Source organism: Leishmania mexicana, chromosome 11, assembly GCF_000234665.1.
Source record: "Leishmania mexicana MHOM/GT/2001/U1103 complete genome, chromosome 11".
Classification (NCBI taxonomy): domain Eukaryota; phylum Euglenozoa; class Kinetoplastea; order Trypanosomatida; family Trypanosomatidae; genus Leishmania; species Leishmania mexicana.
In genome coordinates, this window is record NC_018315.1 from 157688 (window position 1) to 173282 (window position 15595).

The following is a 15595-nucleotide window of genomic DNA, read 5'->3' on the forward strand; positions in this document are numbered from 1 at the left end:
GGCCTCGGCAGATGGACGCTCCATACGCGCGCGCTTCGGTGCGTGAACACAATCCTGAAAGAAAAGGAGCTGGGCTTTTCCGTTGTTAATCCGTGGGCTGTCGCACTGCACCGCCGAGCCCCACATCCCTTGAAATCGGCCAGCTCCCTCCTCCACTTCACCGCAAGAAAAGAAAGACGACTGACTGGGAGAACGTTCAACGCGTTGTTTCGCCGCCCCTTTCCTCCCCCTCCCCCTCCAAAAAAAGACCAACACGGCAGGGTGAGCACGAAAACGGTGCGTGCGGAAAAAGGAGTACGGCACTCAGGGTTCCCGAGTCATCACTGACCTCAGTACTAACTGAGCCTGTGAGTGCTTAACTTCACAAATCGGACGGGATATGGTGTTTTCACTCAAGTGTGGTCGTACTCGACGGGCTGTCGCAAGCGCCGCCCCGGCTGACCAGTGACTGCGGCAGCAAAAATGATGAGAGTGGGGTTTGAACCCACGCCCTCGAAAGGATTGGAACCTTAATCCAACGTCTTAGACCACTCGACCATCTCACCTTGCGCCGGCTCGCTAAATACACGCATTTGAGCCCTCCCCACCACCGCCGGTCACGCGCTGGGAGCGTTCGATGGGCGTGTAGCTCAGTGGTAGAGCGTCCGTTTCGCATACGGAAGGCCTAGGGTTCGATCCCCTACTCGTCCACATTTTTTCTCCGGAGCAAAACCCCGGCCCCAGCTGCCCTCTTCGACCTACTGGCTTTTCCACTTTTCAAAACCCTGCTCCCTTTTCTTGCACATTTCCCTCCCCTGAAATACGAATTTCACTACACGCTCCACACCCGGCCGGCCACACGCCCACATCGTGCGGGGCGAGGCAGCCCTAGGCGCGCGGTGCACCAACGCGCCGCCTCAGCCCCGGACACTGCCTACCTCCAGCCCCGCAGGTCGCCCCGTCGTGCATCCCACCCCCTGGCACTCAGGCCCACCCATCGGTAGGCAGTGTGAAGCCCAGGGGGTGGGATACGCTCGCGTCGCGCCGACACGCTGCCCACCACATTGAACGGCACAGGCGCGTGCACGGCAGCAGGCCGTGCCCCGACGCAGCGCCATCCAGGCCCCGACCGCCGACATCCCTAGCAATACATCGCTCAGACCACCCCTGCGCCGTCGATGCTGGGCCCTGTCACCACCAGAGGTTTCGCAGCACTGGCAGGGACAGGGGGAGAGAGAAAGGGAGGGGGGAGGACTGCTCGGCCTACCAATAGAGAGGCTGTGTGTGCTGGACCCTGGGATGCCGTCCACAGAGGGATGTGGTCCCCACCACCGGGGCCCCCATACCAAAAGAAGACGAAAACCGGAAAAAGTTTTTTTTGGTGAAAAGTTTTGATGCGGTGTATATGAAGCACTGAAAGCTGAGCACCAGATGCGCTGCATTTGGTTACTTTTTGGAACTTTTGTTGCGCATTACCTACAACACAGTTTGTTCATGGACTACCGCCCGCGGTTTTCGTGCCAGAAGCGCTTTTTCTTTTTTTTCTCCCAGGGCTCTGCGACCATGAACCTTTTCAGACCCCGGTTAAATTTTTAGAGAAAGATATTGGAGTTCCACCTTCCCCTGGCAGTTCTTAGTTACGACATTCCTCTGCAAGGTTACGTTTGGGAGAAAGTTCTGCAGGCCTGGCGCCCCAAACTGGAAAGCGCGTGAAAAGCGCCACCATCGTTTAATTTTCAGCTTCTTGGCGCCACGTTCTTTTTTCACGAAATATGACGTTATTCTCTTTTGTGTTCACTTAGTCGCGCTCTTTTGACGCCTTAACTGGGGTTTTTGAGCCCCGCTTTTTTTGCAGGATGGACAACTTTACGGCATTCTTTCTGGGTCGTTTCGTTTTTGTTGTTTTGCAATAGCGCGGACCCACCAGCGATCGCGTTTTCCAGCTTCGCGAAAGGTGGTCTCTTTCCATTTTCTTTGTTTTGTGGTCTTGAAAGCATGTCGCCTAGACGGTTTTGTTTTGCGAAAGACCACGCCTGTGCAGCTCTTTTCCATCGAATCTTTATAAGTGCGGGGGGACCTCTTTGAAGTCGTTGCCCTTATGTTTGTCTTTTTTATCCCCAGTTTCCTCCGTTTTTAAAAAGATTTTTGATTTAGTCTTGCGGCTGTGGAATTGTTTCGCAATGGTGGACGAGCAGTGTTCAGTTCCGTGTTCTTGTTTTGCTTCCCGGCCGGCTGCCGGCTTCTGCTTTCCCCTCCCCCCGCCCGCCTGGTTCTCCGGATTTCGGTTTTTGGCGGATGCGGCGTCCTTTTTTAGGCAGCTTGTTTGCCAGCGTTGCCTTATTAGTCTTTTTGGTCTTTCTGTGGGCCCTTTTTCCCCCCGCCCCAAACTATTTTGCTGGGGGGTGGGCTTTTCCGGGCGGGCCGGGGCACAAGCCCGTGTTCTTTTTTTCTCGTGATTTTTTTTTTTTGGGGGGGGGGGGGCTGTGCTGCGATATCCTTTCGATCAGGCCGCGACCCTGTTTCACCTATTCTCAAATTCTGGAGCGCGCTGTGTTCAGTACGCCTTTTTATCGCCATGTTGGTCGCGGGTTTTTGCCCCACGCTTTTGTCGTTTGTGTTGGGGGTTGTGGTCTCGGGTTTCCGGTGGTTCTCTTTCTGTTTTTTCTGTTTTGCGTCCTTTTTAACGTTTTCGCAAGCTAGCGCGCTGTTTTGCCACCCTAACGTTTGCGTTTTTCACCGGCCTGGTTGGTGCGCTTCGGCTTTCCAGACCGCGAACCTTTTCTTCGCCCCTTCGCCAATCTTTGTAGCACGTCGTCGGGCTTCTTTCCGGGAAAAACCCGCGCCCCTTTTCCCGGAAACGCCCATCGGGTTGCCGGGGCAACGCCGCCAGCGGCACCCCGCGATATCAAAAAACGCCACCTCACGCGCCCACTGTTGGCAAAACCGGGGCACAGCGAGGGCTGGTTGTATTTAAAGCCGCGTCTTTGGCCCATGCGGCGTCGAAAAAAAAATCTAATTTTTGACAACCGTGCGATTTTTTTTCCGGGGGGGCTGGCGGGGGCTTTCGAAGGCCAGCGCCGCGGCGAGTCCCCCCCCCCCAACCGCGAGCCGCGCGCCACGCCGATTTGTTTTTTTTCCTTTGGGGGTCCTTTTTTTTGCGGCGCCTTGCGGCGAAACCCCGCCAGCTTCACCGAAAAGCCCGGCGACTTTAACCAGGGGGGGGGGACGGGGAAGCCACGAAGAATCCAAGAAAAAAAACGGATGGGAAAAAACCCCCGGCAAGCGAATCTTGGGGGGGTTTTGTCTCGAAAAAAGAAAGCCCAGGCGTTTCGGCATCAACCACGGATCACTTGTTACGGCCAATCGCGCAGGCAAGCATGGCTGGCCTCGAAAACAACCGTCTTTGTTTCTTTGCCGCTGTTCCCCTGGGGCCGGTTTTCGGCTCGGTCCTGCAAGCACCGAAAGGCCCTGCGGGGCACTGGCCCCCAGCCACGGCATCCCATGGCGTGGGCGGGGGGCTCGTGGCGTTATGGGTCTGGGGGATTTGGCCGCCCCATTCGCGGCGCCCTCGCCATGCCCCTTGGGTTTGGCCCTCTCCGTCCGCACGGCCGGGTGTGGGGGGGGCCGGGGGTTTCGTGCGCGCGCGCTTTGGGGCTGTTCGGTGAGGGTCTCTTCCCCCCGGCTTCGTCCATCACCGGTGCTCCTGTGGCCACCGAAAGCTTTGCAGGGGTGCAATGCCGCATGTGCGCTGTGTCTGGGGGTGCCTGCGCGCAACGGGCGCATCCTTGCGTGCGGGGAACCTGGTTCGGGACGGCGTTGGTTGGGGTGGGGTGGGGTAAAGGGGCCCGGCGCCAACGTCCTCTGTTTCCGTGCGTGCCGTGGGGGCCTGTCGGGATGGCCTGCCCGAACGCGGCGCGGCGGGTGGGGCGGCGCCGTGGGTCTTTTCCGGAATGGTTGCTCCCCCCTCGGCGCCCGCGCGCCCGGGTGGGCGCGGGTGTGCGAACCGGGGGCACCCGGCTACGGGGGGGTGCAAAGGGTTGGGGGGCTCGCGATCTTTCCCCCTTGGGGGGACAGGTGGGGGCATCTTTAGGCATTGGGGGGGCGGAACCCATGTGGCGGGGTTTGTTGGCGCCCACGTGCCGTGGCGCGCAGGAAAAGGGCTTTAGACGCGGCGTGCTTTAAGCTGAAATAGACCGGGGAAGGTGGCGCGGCAGGCCAGGGTGAAACGATGCGTCGGGGCCCTTGAAACAAACGCGGCCGGTGGCGGGGTCACCGGGGGGTGGCGGGGTAGTGAGCGGCAGGCCGCCCGCCGCCCGACGCTGATGCTCCCCGGGGTGCGAAAAGTTGCCTTTTTGCGGTCGGGAAAGGGTGGCTCCCGGCTGTAAAGCGGGTCTTGCCGTGGCGTGTCCCATGGGGTGGCGCCTTTTCGGGGGGGGGCCGGGGTGGGGGTCCTGTTCCCGGGCCCGTGGCCCATGCGGTTGGTGCCGGCCCCCCGAGGTTTCCTATGTCACAGGCCTGTGCGCCATGGCCTTATGGTTTATTTTGCGCTGGGGAATAGCAGGCTGAAAGGGGAGGGGTGCGCCAGGGCAGTTGCTCCAGGGCTTGTGCCCCGGATACCCCGCACCACGCCACACACAAGCACGCCCTGTGCTACTCTGTGGGGGCCGGTGCTGGGTGCCATGGTCATGGGGAGGGTTCGTGCAACAGCCACGCCTCGCTGCCTGTCTTCGCTGGTCCGGTTCTCTTCGCGCTTGCTCCAAGCCCCGGTCGCATCGCTTTACACTCGGCGCGGCAACTGCACGCAAGGGGCCCGCGGTGTGTTTTCGCTGCGCGTGTCAGCGCGGTGTTGTCGTGGGCCATCGCTGCCGCTCCTCACTCGACGCCTGTCCAAAGCGAGGGCTTCGCAAAACGCGAGAGTTGATGCCCGCATGGGAGCTGCCGAGATGTTGTGATGACACCGCCACCCGGCGTGTGCACCCCACGCGCAAAACGCGCACAGGGTATCCTCTTGGGGTGGCTGCGGGGGGATGTGCAGGCGTGCGCGGGGCGGCGGTTCCGCGGTTTCGGGGGCGGCGGGTCTGTCGGTTGGGCCGTTTTTTTTTGTTTGCGCGGGTGGGGGGCCCTGCGGGAGGGCCCGAGCCCCGCGCCACCCCCCGGCCGTTGCAAGGCGATGGGGTTGTGGAAAGAAACCAAAGAGAGTGTTGTGGAAGGGATGGGGTGTTAAGTATTTTTGTTGCTCCTTTTTCCTGGTCAGGGAAAGGGTTCTTTGGGTGTTTCTTTTTGGGCGTTTTCGCGGCGCGGGTCGCCGTGCGGTGCGGGGCTTCGGGGTGGCCAACCCCCCCCGCCCCCCGTTTTGTCCGGAGGGAAAAGTAGAGGACGGGTGAAAATCGCTTGAGTGACGGCCATTTATTTCCGATCCTGTGAGAAAAGGGTGTGTGTTTTTCGCGTTCTCGTAAGAGGGTTTTTCCCAGAACCTAGCTGCCGGCATCCTTGGCGGTGCGTTCCCCCGGGTGGGGGTGGGGCGGTTCGGTCCTGGGGGTGTGTGTGTGGTTTGCTTTCGGCGGTGGTTGGGCCTGGTTGGCCGTGGGGCGCCGCGCGCCGGGGTGTTTCCGGCAACCTGAAAAGGTCGCCGTGGGGTTGCTTTCTCGCTCGTTTGTCCTTTGGTTTGAAAAAGGTGTGCGCCGCCCGGGAATCGAACCCGGGTCAATACCTTGGGAGGGTACCATCATGCCACTAGACCAGCGGCGCTTTTGGTACACCCATATGAACGGTTTCGTTGAGCAGAAGGTTTGGGCTGCGAGGAAAATGTGGACGAGTAGGGGATCGAACCCTAGGCCTTCCGTATGCGAAACGGACGCTCTACCACTGAGCTACACGCCCATCGAACGCTCCCAGCGCGTGACCGGCGGTGGTGGGGAGGGCTCAAATGCGTGTATTTAGCGAGCCGGCGCAAGGTGAGATGGTCGAGTGGTCTAAGACGTTGGATTAAGGTTCCAATCCTTTCGAGGGCGTGGGTTCAAACCCCACTCTCATCATTTTTGCTGCCGCAGTCACTGGTCAGCCGGGGCGGCGCTTGCGACAGCCCGTCGAGTACGACCACACTTGAGTGAAAACACCATATCCCGTCCGATTTGTGAAGTTAAGCACTCACAGGCTCAGTTAGTACTGAGGTCAGTGATGACTCGGGAACCCTGAGTGCCGTACTCCTTTTTCCGCACGCACCGTTTTCGTGCTCACCCTGCCGTGTTGGTCTTTTTTTGGAGGGGGAGGGGGAGGAAAGGGGCGGCGAAACAACGCGTTGAACGTTCTCCCAGTCAGTCGTCTTTCTTTTCTTGCGGTGAAGTGGAAGGGGTGGGGGTGTGAGTGCAGATTTTGTGAGGCTACCGTGGGTGTTCTTCTGAAAAGGGGGGGGGGGTAAAAGGAAGGCGTGGATGGCTTTAGCCGAACATGGGTTTCTCTTTAACTAGGAAAATGCGGGTTGTTGTCCTGTGTCATTTAAATGTTCTTTGTCCGGCTAGGCGAGGGAGAGGAGAGGTGCCTTCCGAACTGGTGAGCAGGAAAGTATTATTTTTCCCGTCGGCTCTCGCTGTTCTTGCGGCTGAATTGGCTGGCGGAAATGAAGCGGGATCATATCCTCTGGAATCTTGGTGATCCTAAGCACCGGGGCCGAAGGAGGCCTACGTTTGTTTGTTCGGAGTGTCATCGGTCAGGTGCAGCGACCATTGAAGATCTCTTGAAATGACTCACAGTGCAGTGTGGGTTTTTACAGCTTACTTTTCGCCTTGATAACCCTGATTACAAGCGTTACCTCCGTGCGCGACATCCCAGGGTCCAGCACACACAGCCTCTCCATTGGTAGGGCAAGCAGTTCCCCTCTCTCCCTGCCAGTGCTGCGAAACCTCTGGTGGTGACAGGGCCCAGCATCGACGGCGCAGGGGTGGTCTGAGCGATGTATTGCTAGGGATGTCGGCGGTCGGGGCCTGGATGGCGCTGCGTCGGGGCACGACCTGCTGCCGTGCACGCGCCTGTGCCGTCCAATGTGGTGGGCAGCGTGTCGGCGCGACGCGAGCGTATCCCACCCCCTGGGCTTCACACTGCCTACCGATGGGTGGGGCTGAGTGCCAGGGAGTGGGATGCACGACGGGGCGACCTGCGGGGCTGGAGGTAGGCAGTGTCCGGGGCTGAGGCGGCGCGTTGGTGCACCGCGTGCCTAGGGCTGCCTCGCCCCGCACGATGGGAGCCTGTGACATGCCTGGTAGACTGGGGTTTTACTTATTGTACGGCAGAATGTTCGTGTTATAGGAAAAGGCTTTTCCTCGTGAGCAGTTTCCTCCGGGATAATGAAAGAGTCGATGCGGAAACAGGTGGTGTTTTTTTTATTCCTCTTTGTCAAGCAGTTCAAATACTGAAAGAAGGATTTCGTAGGTGTAGCGCAGTCGGGTAGCTTATGAATCCCTTATGGAGAGGAGAATGCTCTCTTCTGTGAAAGCTTTTTCTTTCTGTGTTGAACTTGAGAACGCGAAAGGATGAGGAGGCGTTGAGGGAGATCTGGATTGACAGGTTCTCAGTGTGTGATATGAGCGAAGCAGCTAAAACAGGTCAAAATGCGACGATTTTTGACTGTGGGAGCAAAGTCATAGATCTTGAGAGTCGTGGCATGGCGCATGTGTTTATCATGTGACTTCGTTTCTTGATGCTGGGAAAAAGGAAAAGAAAACGACCGATACTGTGTGTTGGGAGGAGTGAAAGCAGAACTGATCGAGTTGCAATATCCTCCTTTTCTAATGGTAGACTTGGGTGCGTGGTGGAGTTGAAGGGGCCTATGTGACAGCCAAAGGGAAAAAATGCTTGGTTTTCTTTCATATGCCCCATTGTTAAAAAAAGATCCCACATGTGTGCATTACTTTTGCTGCAAAAGCAGATCTGGTGTTATCAAGCCGTTCGTATTCTCTTTGCTCTATGATACCGTTAGTGGTGAGTGAAGGGCTGAATCATTTCTTCAGCAACCCGGTCTACTGCTTCTTAGAACAGAGCAAAAATACTGTTTTGCACCTGTTGGTTTGCCGTTGCGAAGAAAAAAAAATGGAATGCTATATCTCTCACCTTCACGTCAATTTCCTCTACTCTACTGAAACCGCATGCTGCCCTTTGATGAGAATGCCATCAACAGTGGTGCTTTTTTTTCTGTCAAAGAAACCAACATGCTAAACGTCAATGCGAAAGCGTTCGTTCCGCCGGGGGTGATTGAAGGGGCACCTCCGAGCTTCCATGCAATTGGGTGGTACCGATACCGACTGAGCGTTCCGGTGGAGAGAAAAATGAGCGTGCTTCAAGAGGATCGGTACTTGAACAGTATTTCGTCACTCTTGTCACTTAAGTACCTCTACGCCGAACGTGGTGGATTGGATGACGACTCACTACAGTACTTTCTTAACGGGCAGTTTATGATGTCGAACAATATCCCGTCAAGGGGTGACGAAGAGCATGCTTCATCAGGGTTTTTGCTTTCACGGTCTATCTTGACGCTATACACGGAACTCACCGCTGTCGCATATTTAAATGATTCTCGGGGTCTTCTCGTGCACCTAGATTTGCCAACGGAATTCAACGGCGACGTCGCCATTTTTCTAGCAAACGCCTGGGAAGCATTTTTTGCGGCCGTTTCGGAAAATGCTAGCGTGTCAGCAATCGGCTACAGTCGATCGGTGGTTGGGATGGGCGGAAGTCAGACGAACGGGACATACCGACACTATTTTTTTGCAGCATGCACTTCACCTGAATCGCTAGAGGTGGTGGTTGGAGGCATTATGTCTGAGTCTCCTGTTTCCGTTGCGCGCATTGTGCACATGAAATCGGTGGTACCGTACCTCTGCAGTCCCCATTTGCAGCTAGGGGTCATGATCACTGTCGGTGAGGAGGCAAAGCTTAGTGCAATAAAGGATCGGCGGGCCGATTTTTCACTGGAAATGAGGTATCGGGCAGACGATTTTGTTGAGGCGTGGAGGGCGCTGGGCGACGTCGAGACACAACTCTTGGAGATACTCAACGGAGATGTAAAGTGGGACCGAATTCACGTTTTGCACCTGCACGTTGACCCGGCAGCGAGCGAGAACCCAGTTACCATTCCGATTTGGGACATAATTTGGTATATTGGACTTTTGTGCGATGATTGTAGCGCCAGCGTCATTGGAGTTTCATTTTCCACCACCTCTCTCAATGCGGCGACGAGAGAGTTGTTGAATCGCAACAAAAGCGCACCGTTTTATGTGTGTAGCAATCTTGACGCAATGCTGGCCGCAGATTTGTCACTTGACACGAACCACACATATTACGGGGGCGTTCCTTCGCATGTGAAGAAGGTTCTGCCGTGCTGGACTTGGGCATCGGCCGCTAGCGCAATGGAACTATGGCAACGTGCTCAAAAGCATCTTTCCCCAGTTGAGATGCTGACGCGCATGTCATTTGCGGACGCTGCAGACAGTTTTGCGCGAGGCACGTACACGGTTCAGCGAAAAGCTGTGGGAACGCCTGTTGTTGTTGGAACGGATGCAAAGGGCAACATTTTTGGGTTTGACGTTGCCCATCACAGCGTCTGTGGTCTTCCCCTCTGTTTTGGTGGTGCCGTAGATCCCGTGATCAATTGTGTGTTCAAGGGCACAGTTTCCCCATCGTATCGAAGCAGCCTGGATTATCGCATCATCATAGACGACGTTTTGCTTTTCAAAGGCAAGGAGACCAAAGGGATCCCGTTTGCTGAGCGTATGGGCATGCTGAACAGTGTTGGAATTGAGGACGAAAGCACATGGCCGCACGCCCATCCTGCGCACATTGTTATCCTTAAAGCAGAATGCCTTCCGTTAGATTCCTCCAAGAAACTCATCGATACTCCGGTTTTCGATCACAGTAATATGGGCCTCGTCTTTACTCCATCGATACAACCGGATGACGATTCGGTATTTCCCACGTTCGTCTGGCTCCCTCCAGCGTCCCTGACTGTGCGTTTTTCGGTCGAAAAAGTTGTGGTAGCAAACGACATGAACGAAGGTTTTGACCGCGCTTACCTTGGGGTTTCTTCCAACAGCGTCCACAACAGGATAATCATTCCCTACGAAGGTGAGTTCGCAGATTATCAGAGGGAGGCGTACCCCACACTGGGTGTGGGGTCAATTGTAGAATGTCTGCTTCGCCGTGCCGACGATGGTGCTCACTGGTGGGATGTTTTGCAGGACTTCGACACCGCCGAAAACTGTGAGGCAGACTCATTTGATCACGTTGATGAGCTTGTTCATAGCCCTGGCGTGACGCAGGAGGAAATGCTGTGGCTTTTGAAGGCGCCTTCTTATCAGTGCGAGCGGTGTCACAAGGTGAACGATGTGGGGAGGCGGAATAGTAGGCACAATGCGTACTGGTGCAAGAACTGCTGGATCGAAACGGGTCACGGCGATTGCATGTACTGCGGGCGTGCTTTTGCGCTGGGCATGCTGGACGGCACCAGCAATCTTTTCTATTGTGAAGAGTGCTGGAGGGCGTTTTCGGCCTTCAACACAGACGCTGAAATTGGCTACCACGTGCCACCGCCGCCGAACGCGACTTTCACACAGCAGGTGACCACCCGATGTGTCTCTCTCTTGATCGATCTGATGAATCCGAAGACGCCGTCGAACGATGTTTTGGATTTGTGCTGTGGCGGGTCTGTTGTGCGAAAGTGGATGCGCAACAAGACCTTGCGCTATGTGGGCATCGATCTGAAGCGCAGCGTGGTTGATGCGACGACGAGCGTCATTTCCAGCTCGAAGGAAATGCCACCTGAGGCACGCTACGACGTCATCTGCGGCGATGTATTTTCCGACGATTTTTGGATGAGCACCATTGTGAAAATCCACCCCCGACAGTTTCATGTCATCAACTGCTTCGCTGGGCTTCACCACGCGTTTGGCAGCGAGGAGAAGGCGCGGCATTTTTTGGGCAGCATCGCAAACGCCCTGGTTCCTGGTGGTACCTTCCTCGGTATGTTTATCGATGCTAGCGTTCTTTTTGCCAAGGGGAAGAAGTACGCAAACAGCATTATGAAGGCGGGATGGTCCGTCGACTCTGTTCCGCGTATCGGTCACACATTCCAGTTCACCACCAACAACGGACCAATGCGTGACGTGAACGTCATTCCCATTGATTTCTTGATAGCGGTGGCCTCGGAGTATGGGCTTCACGCAGTGTCCGAGGCTTACTTGACGTTTCGCGAGCTAATTGAGAAGGACCCCAGCTGGACCAAGGTTCCTTCCGCGGATGAGAAGGAGTACCTGTGCGCGCGGCGAACGTTTGCATTCAAGAAAGAGAGCAACGAGCTGGCACCGTTCTCGCCTCCACGCAAATCAGATACTGCTTGAGGTCTTGAATGCCATCCGCTCGGGGAGGTTGGTGCTTTGACTTTTTTTTGCTTTGTTTGTTCGCCACTGATGATCAAAGCGCAGCGGCGGGAGTCCAGCCACGCAAGACGACTTGCTTTGCTTTCCTTCTTGGTCCTTCCCTCCTCCAGCACACATACCACTGAGGCCTATGTCTTACGGTAGCTTTTTTCTTTTTTTTTTTCAGCTCTCCACCTTTTTTTTGTGTGTGACTGGTTCTCTCTTATTTTGTTCTCGTTACGGAAGTCTGTGAGGTACGCTCTGATTGATAATTATTTTTCTTTAATCTGGAGTGAAGACTCGAGAAGGGTTGCTTAAGAGTTACTTGAAAAGAGGAGCAAGCGCGCAAATTCGCTGAATTTGGCAGCCGCACGCTCTTAATTACCAAATGAATACTAAACACTGGCACGCATTGCTCAACTCTCTCCACCGTGTTGTGCCGTGCGTCCTCACTATTCACACCATCATCACCGTTTTTCCTTGTTTATTAAAAAACCTACAAGATTAAGTAACCCTTTTCTAGAAAGCGAAGCAAATCATACAAAGTAGCAGGGGCAAATACGCCGACGGTGCTGCGCGTCATGGCGATCGCCGCGCGATTGTCTGGATACTTTCATCCCCTCAAACCAACCTTCAGTAAACTCTTGCCGCAGCTTTGGTGGACTCGGAGGTGTGAGTCCGTGCAGTTTATTCGCTTGGGTAGCGCGAAATGGAGGGGAGAGGATGTGTCACATATGCTTCTCTGCCTACTTCGTCAGACCACTTTTCAACTACTTGCTTCTTCTTGTGCTTTACACATCATTTGCCCCTCGGGGTGAGAATCACGGTCGTCTGGTGTCTTGCATATCTAGTCACCCGCATCGCCGGAGCGTTTTCGCTGAAGCCGAGCGCTTTTTTTTCGCTATCTCCCGCGCACTGCGCATCTATTAGCTCTTTCACACAGTCCAGCAGCACGTCGCCATGCCTCCGAAAGGTCAGTCCAAGTCCTCGGCAAAGGCTCAGAGGGCAAAAGCCAAGAAGGAAAGGCAGCTGCTCGAGGCGCGTATGAGGGAGTGCCATGAAAAATGTGCTGAGGCCCGAGGATATCTAGAACCGACGGGTCGTAGCGCGGAGCCGAACTTCACCAAGGCCAAGACGGCACTGGATGCTGCCATTGAGGCATACGACGCAAGCTCGCTTGCGTTCTTCCTGCTCGGGCAGTGGAACCGAATGCAGGGAATGTACAAGGAAGCGATCGAGTGGTACTCTCACGCCCTGGACTTGGAACCAACAAACGTGCAAGCTCTTGAATGGCGCGCGAACACCTTCCAAACCTTGGACGATTACCTGCACGCCATCGAAGACAATACTAGCATTATCTCGCTAGATCCAGAAAACGATCATGCGTACAACATGCGCGGTCTTTGTGTTCTGCAGAGCAGTGTACCGGGGTTGCGCTTGCGCTCCGTTCATTTTGAGTCCTGCGTGCGTGACTTTAGCGCCGCGATCCGCCTCAACGAGGCGAACTACCACGCCATGGCAAACTTGGGCAAGGCGTACGAGGTTCAAGGCCACTTGGAGAAGGCGATCGAGTGGTACGGAAAGGCGCTCGACAGTAGTGAAAGCTATGGCTACGCGAGGCTTCGCCGTGGGTGCACAGCGTTGCGCATGGCGGAGAGGTCCATTCTGCGGCGAGAGGAGAGGGAAGGGAGTTCTGACAGGGACGCGCCGGAGGCATCTGCCGACGCGGCGAAGGCAGTGCATGGGAGCTCAACTCAACACATGGCAGAAGCGGCCTCCTCGACTAATAGTCGAATCCCTGGGGGCGCGACAACTCTCGAGGAGGTGAAGGCCAAGGTACGCCAGCAAATTGAGGAGGAGGAGGAAGCGCAGAAGGCAGCGAAGTTGTTGAGGCTGGCTGATGGGGATTTCAATATGTTGCTAGACCGCAGCCCGGAGGCGAATATACTCACGGCGGATGCGACCGTGCTGCTGAACATCGGCATTTGCGCACTTTTGAGCAAGAACATCAACAGGGCAGAGGAGCATCTGAAGCTCGCTCAGGAGATCGTGGCAAAGAGACCGGGCCTCGTCGAGGAGGGGGGAGCGCCGCCGCTCGAAAACATGGACACCTTCAACAGTGTACTGGCTATTCGGTTAAATGAGCTGCAGAACTTGAAAGACATGGCGAGATCCGCGGCATGAGGTCGCGTATGCGCCATTTGTCTGCGCACATGTACAGATGTAAAATACCGTTTTGTTCTTTGGAGCGTGCTACATGGTGCTGATGGTTTCATTTTCCACAATGGTGCGCCTAGTGGTGCCCTATGGACTTCGTCTTGATGCGAAAGCGAAGTTTGGCGAGGCGGCGACACCCTCGCACATACGAAGCGGGGAGGACCCCGGTGAGTCGGGTTATCTGTGTTACAACCTAGGCCAGGATAACGCACGCTGCGGCAAAACACACATTCCCTTGAGTAGCTTACGAGGGGGGTCGAGTGGACGAGCCGATATTTGCGCACGTGGTACTCGCATCTCGTCAGACGACGATGCGTACGCGTGGGGGTCATGGAATGACAAGCAATGGGCGGTGAGTGAAAACTCTGTTTCTTCCGGCACCTTTGTCCTGTTACAAATTATGACTCCCTCTCTCTATCCTTGCCCCTTTATGTACGCCCAACTACATCGATTCTACACGCAAAAGCAAACCACACGCGCCATAGCACACAAGACTCATTATCGTTCATCGTGTGATGCTGTACTTTCTATCCCATTAGTCACTTTTATTCATCTCTAGTATAGCACGTTCGCCCCACCATGCTTCGTTCTACGCTGACGAGGCGGAGTGGCTTCAGTGTGAAGGAGCTTTACCCGCATGGGGTGCCGAGGCGCACATTTCCGTACCGCGAGCATCAGAAGCAAATTAGCTTGGCGCCGACCGCAGGGGGGTTTTATGTAACCAAACATGCCCTCGGCTGGCCGTTTCAAATCCCGTTTGAGTGGCTCTTCTACCGCTCGTCCGTGGCCTTTTTTGTCTTCTGCGTAACGTATGATATGCTCTTCGGGCTTCCACACCCGTTTATGAAGGAGGTGCCTCCGGGAACGCCACATCACTTTTTCTTTGGTAATGCGGGTGGCAGCCCGCACCATTTGTGGCAGTACCAAGATGGCTGGACGGTGCCGAACATGTCTGGTGGCCGGCGGTGGTTCGATTAGTACGCTCTCCCAGTCCACGCTTGTCGAGTGAAACAGCTACGTTCAGAGGTGTGGAGTACATCGAGGAGAGCGAAAAAGGAGACAAGCACCGCTACGATTTCGTACAACTCAATAGTTTGCACTCACTTACATCATGCAAATGGGAGAAGAGCTGGAAGCCTCCTTTTCACTTTCGCCTAGAACTGCTTAGCACATTTGTAGCAGCTGGTACCTGATTCTGTCATGCTAGCTCTCCATGCCCCATCTGCTTTTCCTTTTCTCCGTTAGCGGTGTGCTCTCTGCGTGACAGGTACTATGCAAAAAAAAACAAGAACAACCAAAGAAGCAACCGAAAAGGATTTTTATTTGCCCATCAACCCCTTCTTATGTGCGGGCTTACGACATCGGAGGATGGTCGGTGGACAATGTGCAACTCATCTTTTTCCCTCTCAAATACGGTTGCTCTCCTCCTTGTAACGCGAAAGAGTGTGGGTACATATGATGTCCCTCACCAGCTGATATGTGTGTGTGTGGAGGAGAGGGGGTTTATGACAACTGTCCCTCTTTTTTCTTTGTCACCTTTCTCTCCTATGTCTTTGGCCCCGTCGTAGCTTCGTCGTCTTTTGCACACATGTGCGCGTGTGTAACAGTGGATTGAGCGTGACGTTAACTTTACCCACCTCTCTCTTCTGGACATACACATACATACACACACACTGGCGAAAACATACAACTACACACGTATGGGCTCTTCTTCCACCTACTCTTGCAAACTTCAGTGGGCACACTTTGTGATCTTTTCGTTTATCACCGCTTCGCTAGTCCCTTCCATTTTGCCGCTCCACCCATCTTTTTCTCCCCAGACACACATCAGGACGTCGCCCGCTGTCTTTTTTCTCTTACAATTTTTATCCCCCCCTGGTTCTCATTATTTGCGCTGGTTCGCGTATGTGTTCACGATGGTGCAGCCCGCGGCGACGCTGAGTGTGCTGTGTCGTTACGCTTGTCTAGGTTCTTCCCCTGATTTGTCTCCCGCTCGT

The 15595-nt window shown here is 55.2% G+C and overlaps 3 protein-coding genes across 3 annotated transcripts; all 3 read left to right on the forward strand.

Moving 5' to 3' along the window:
• Nucleotides 1–8180: 8180 nt before the first annotated feature.
• LMXM_11_0480 (conserved hypothetical protein) lies at nucleotides 8181–11363 on the forward strand (the record flags this gene model as incomplete). Its single annotated transcript, XM_003872972.1, has 1 exon — nucleotides 8181–11363. The coding sequence occupies one exon, from the start codon at nucleotides 8181–8183 to the stop codon at nucleotides 11361–11363; it is 3183 nt and encodes a 1060-aa protein (XP_003873021.1).
• Nucleotides 11364–12341: 978 nt separating this feature from the next.
• On the forward strand, nucleotides 12342–13565 carry LMXM_11_0490 (tetratricopeptide repeat (TPR) protein; the record flags this gene model as incomplete). Its single annotated transcript, XM_003872973.1, has 1 exon — nucleotides 12342–13565. One exon carries the CDS (start codon nucleotides 12342–12344, stop codon nucleotides 13563–13565), a length of 1224 nt encoding a protein of 407 aa, XP_003873022.1.
• A 612-nt stretch (nucleotides 13566–14177) lies between these two features.
• Nucleotides 14178–14576, forward strand: LMXM_11_0500 (conserved hypothetical protein; the record flags this gene model as incomplete). Its single annotated transcript, XM_003872974.1, has 1 exon — nucleotides 14178–14576. One exon carries the CDS (start codon nucleotides 14178–14180, stop codon nucleotides 14574–14576), a length of 399 nt encoding a protein of 132 aa, XP_003873023.1.
• Nucleotides 14577–15595: the final 1019 nt, after the last annotated feature.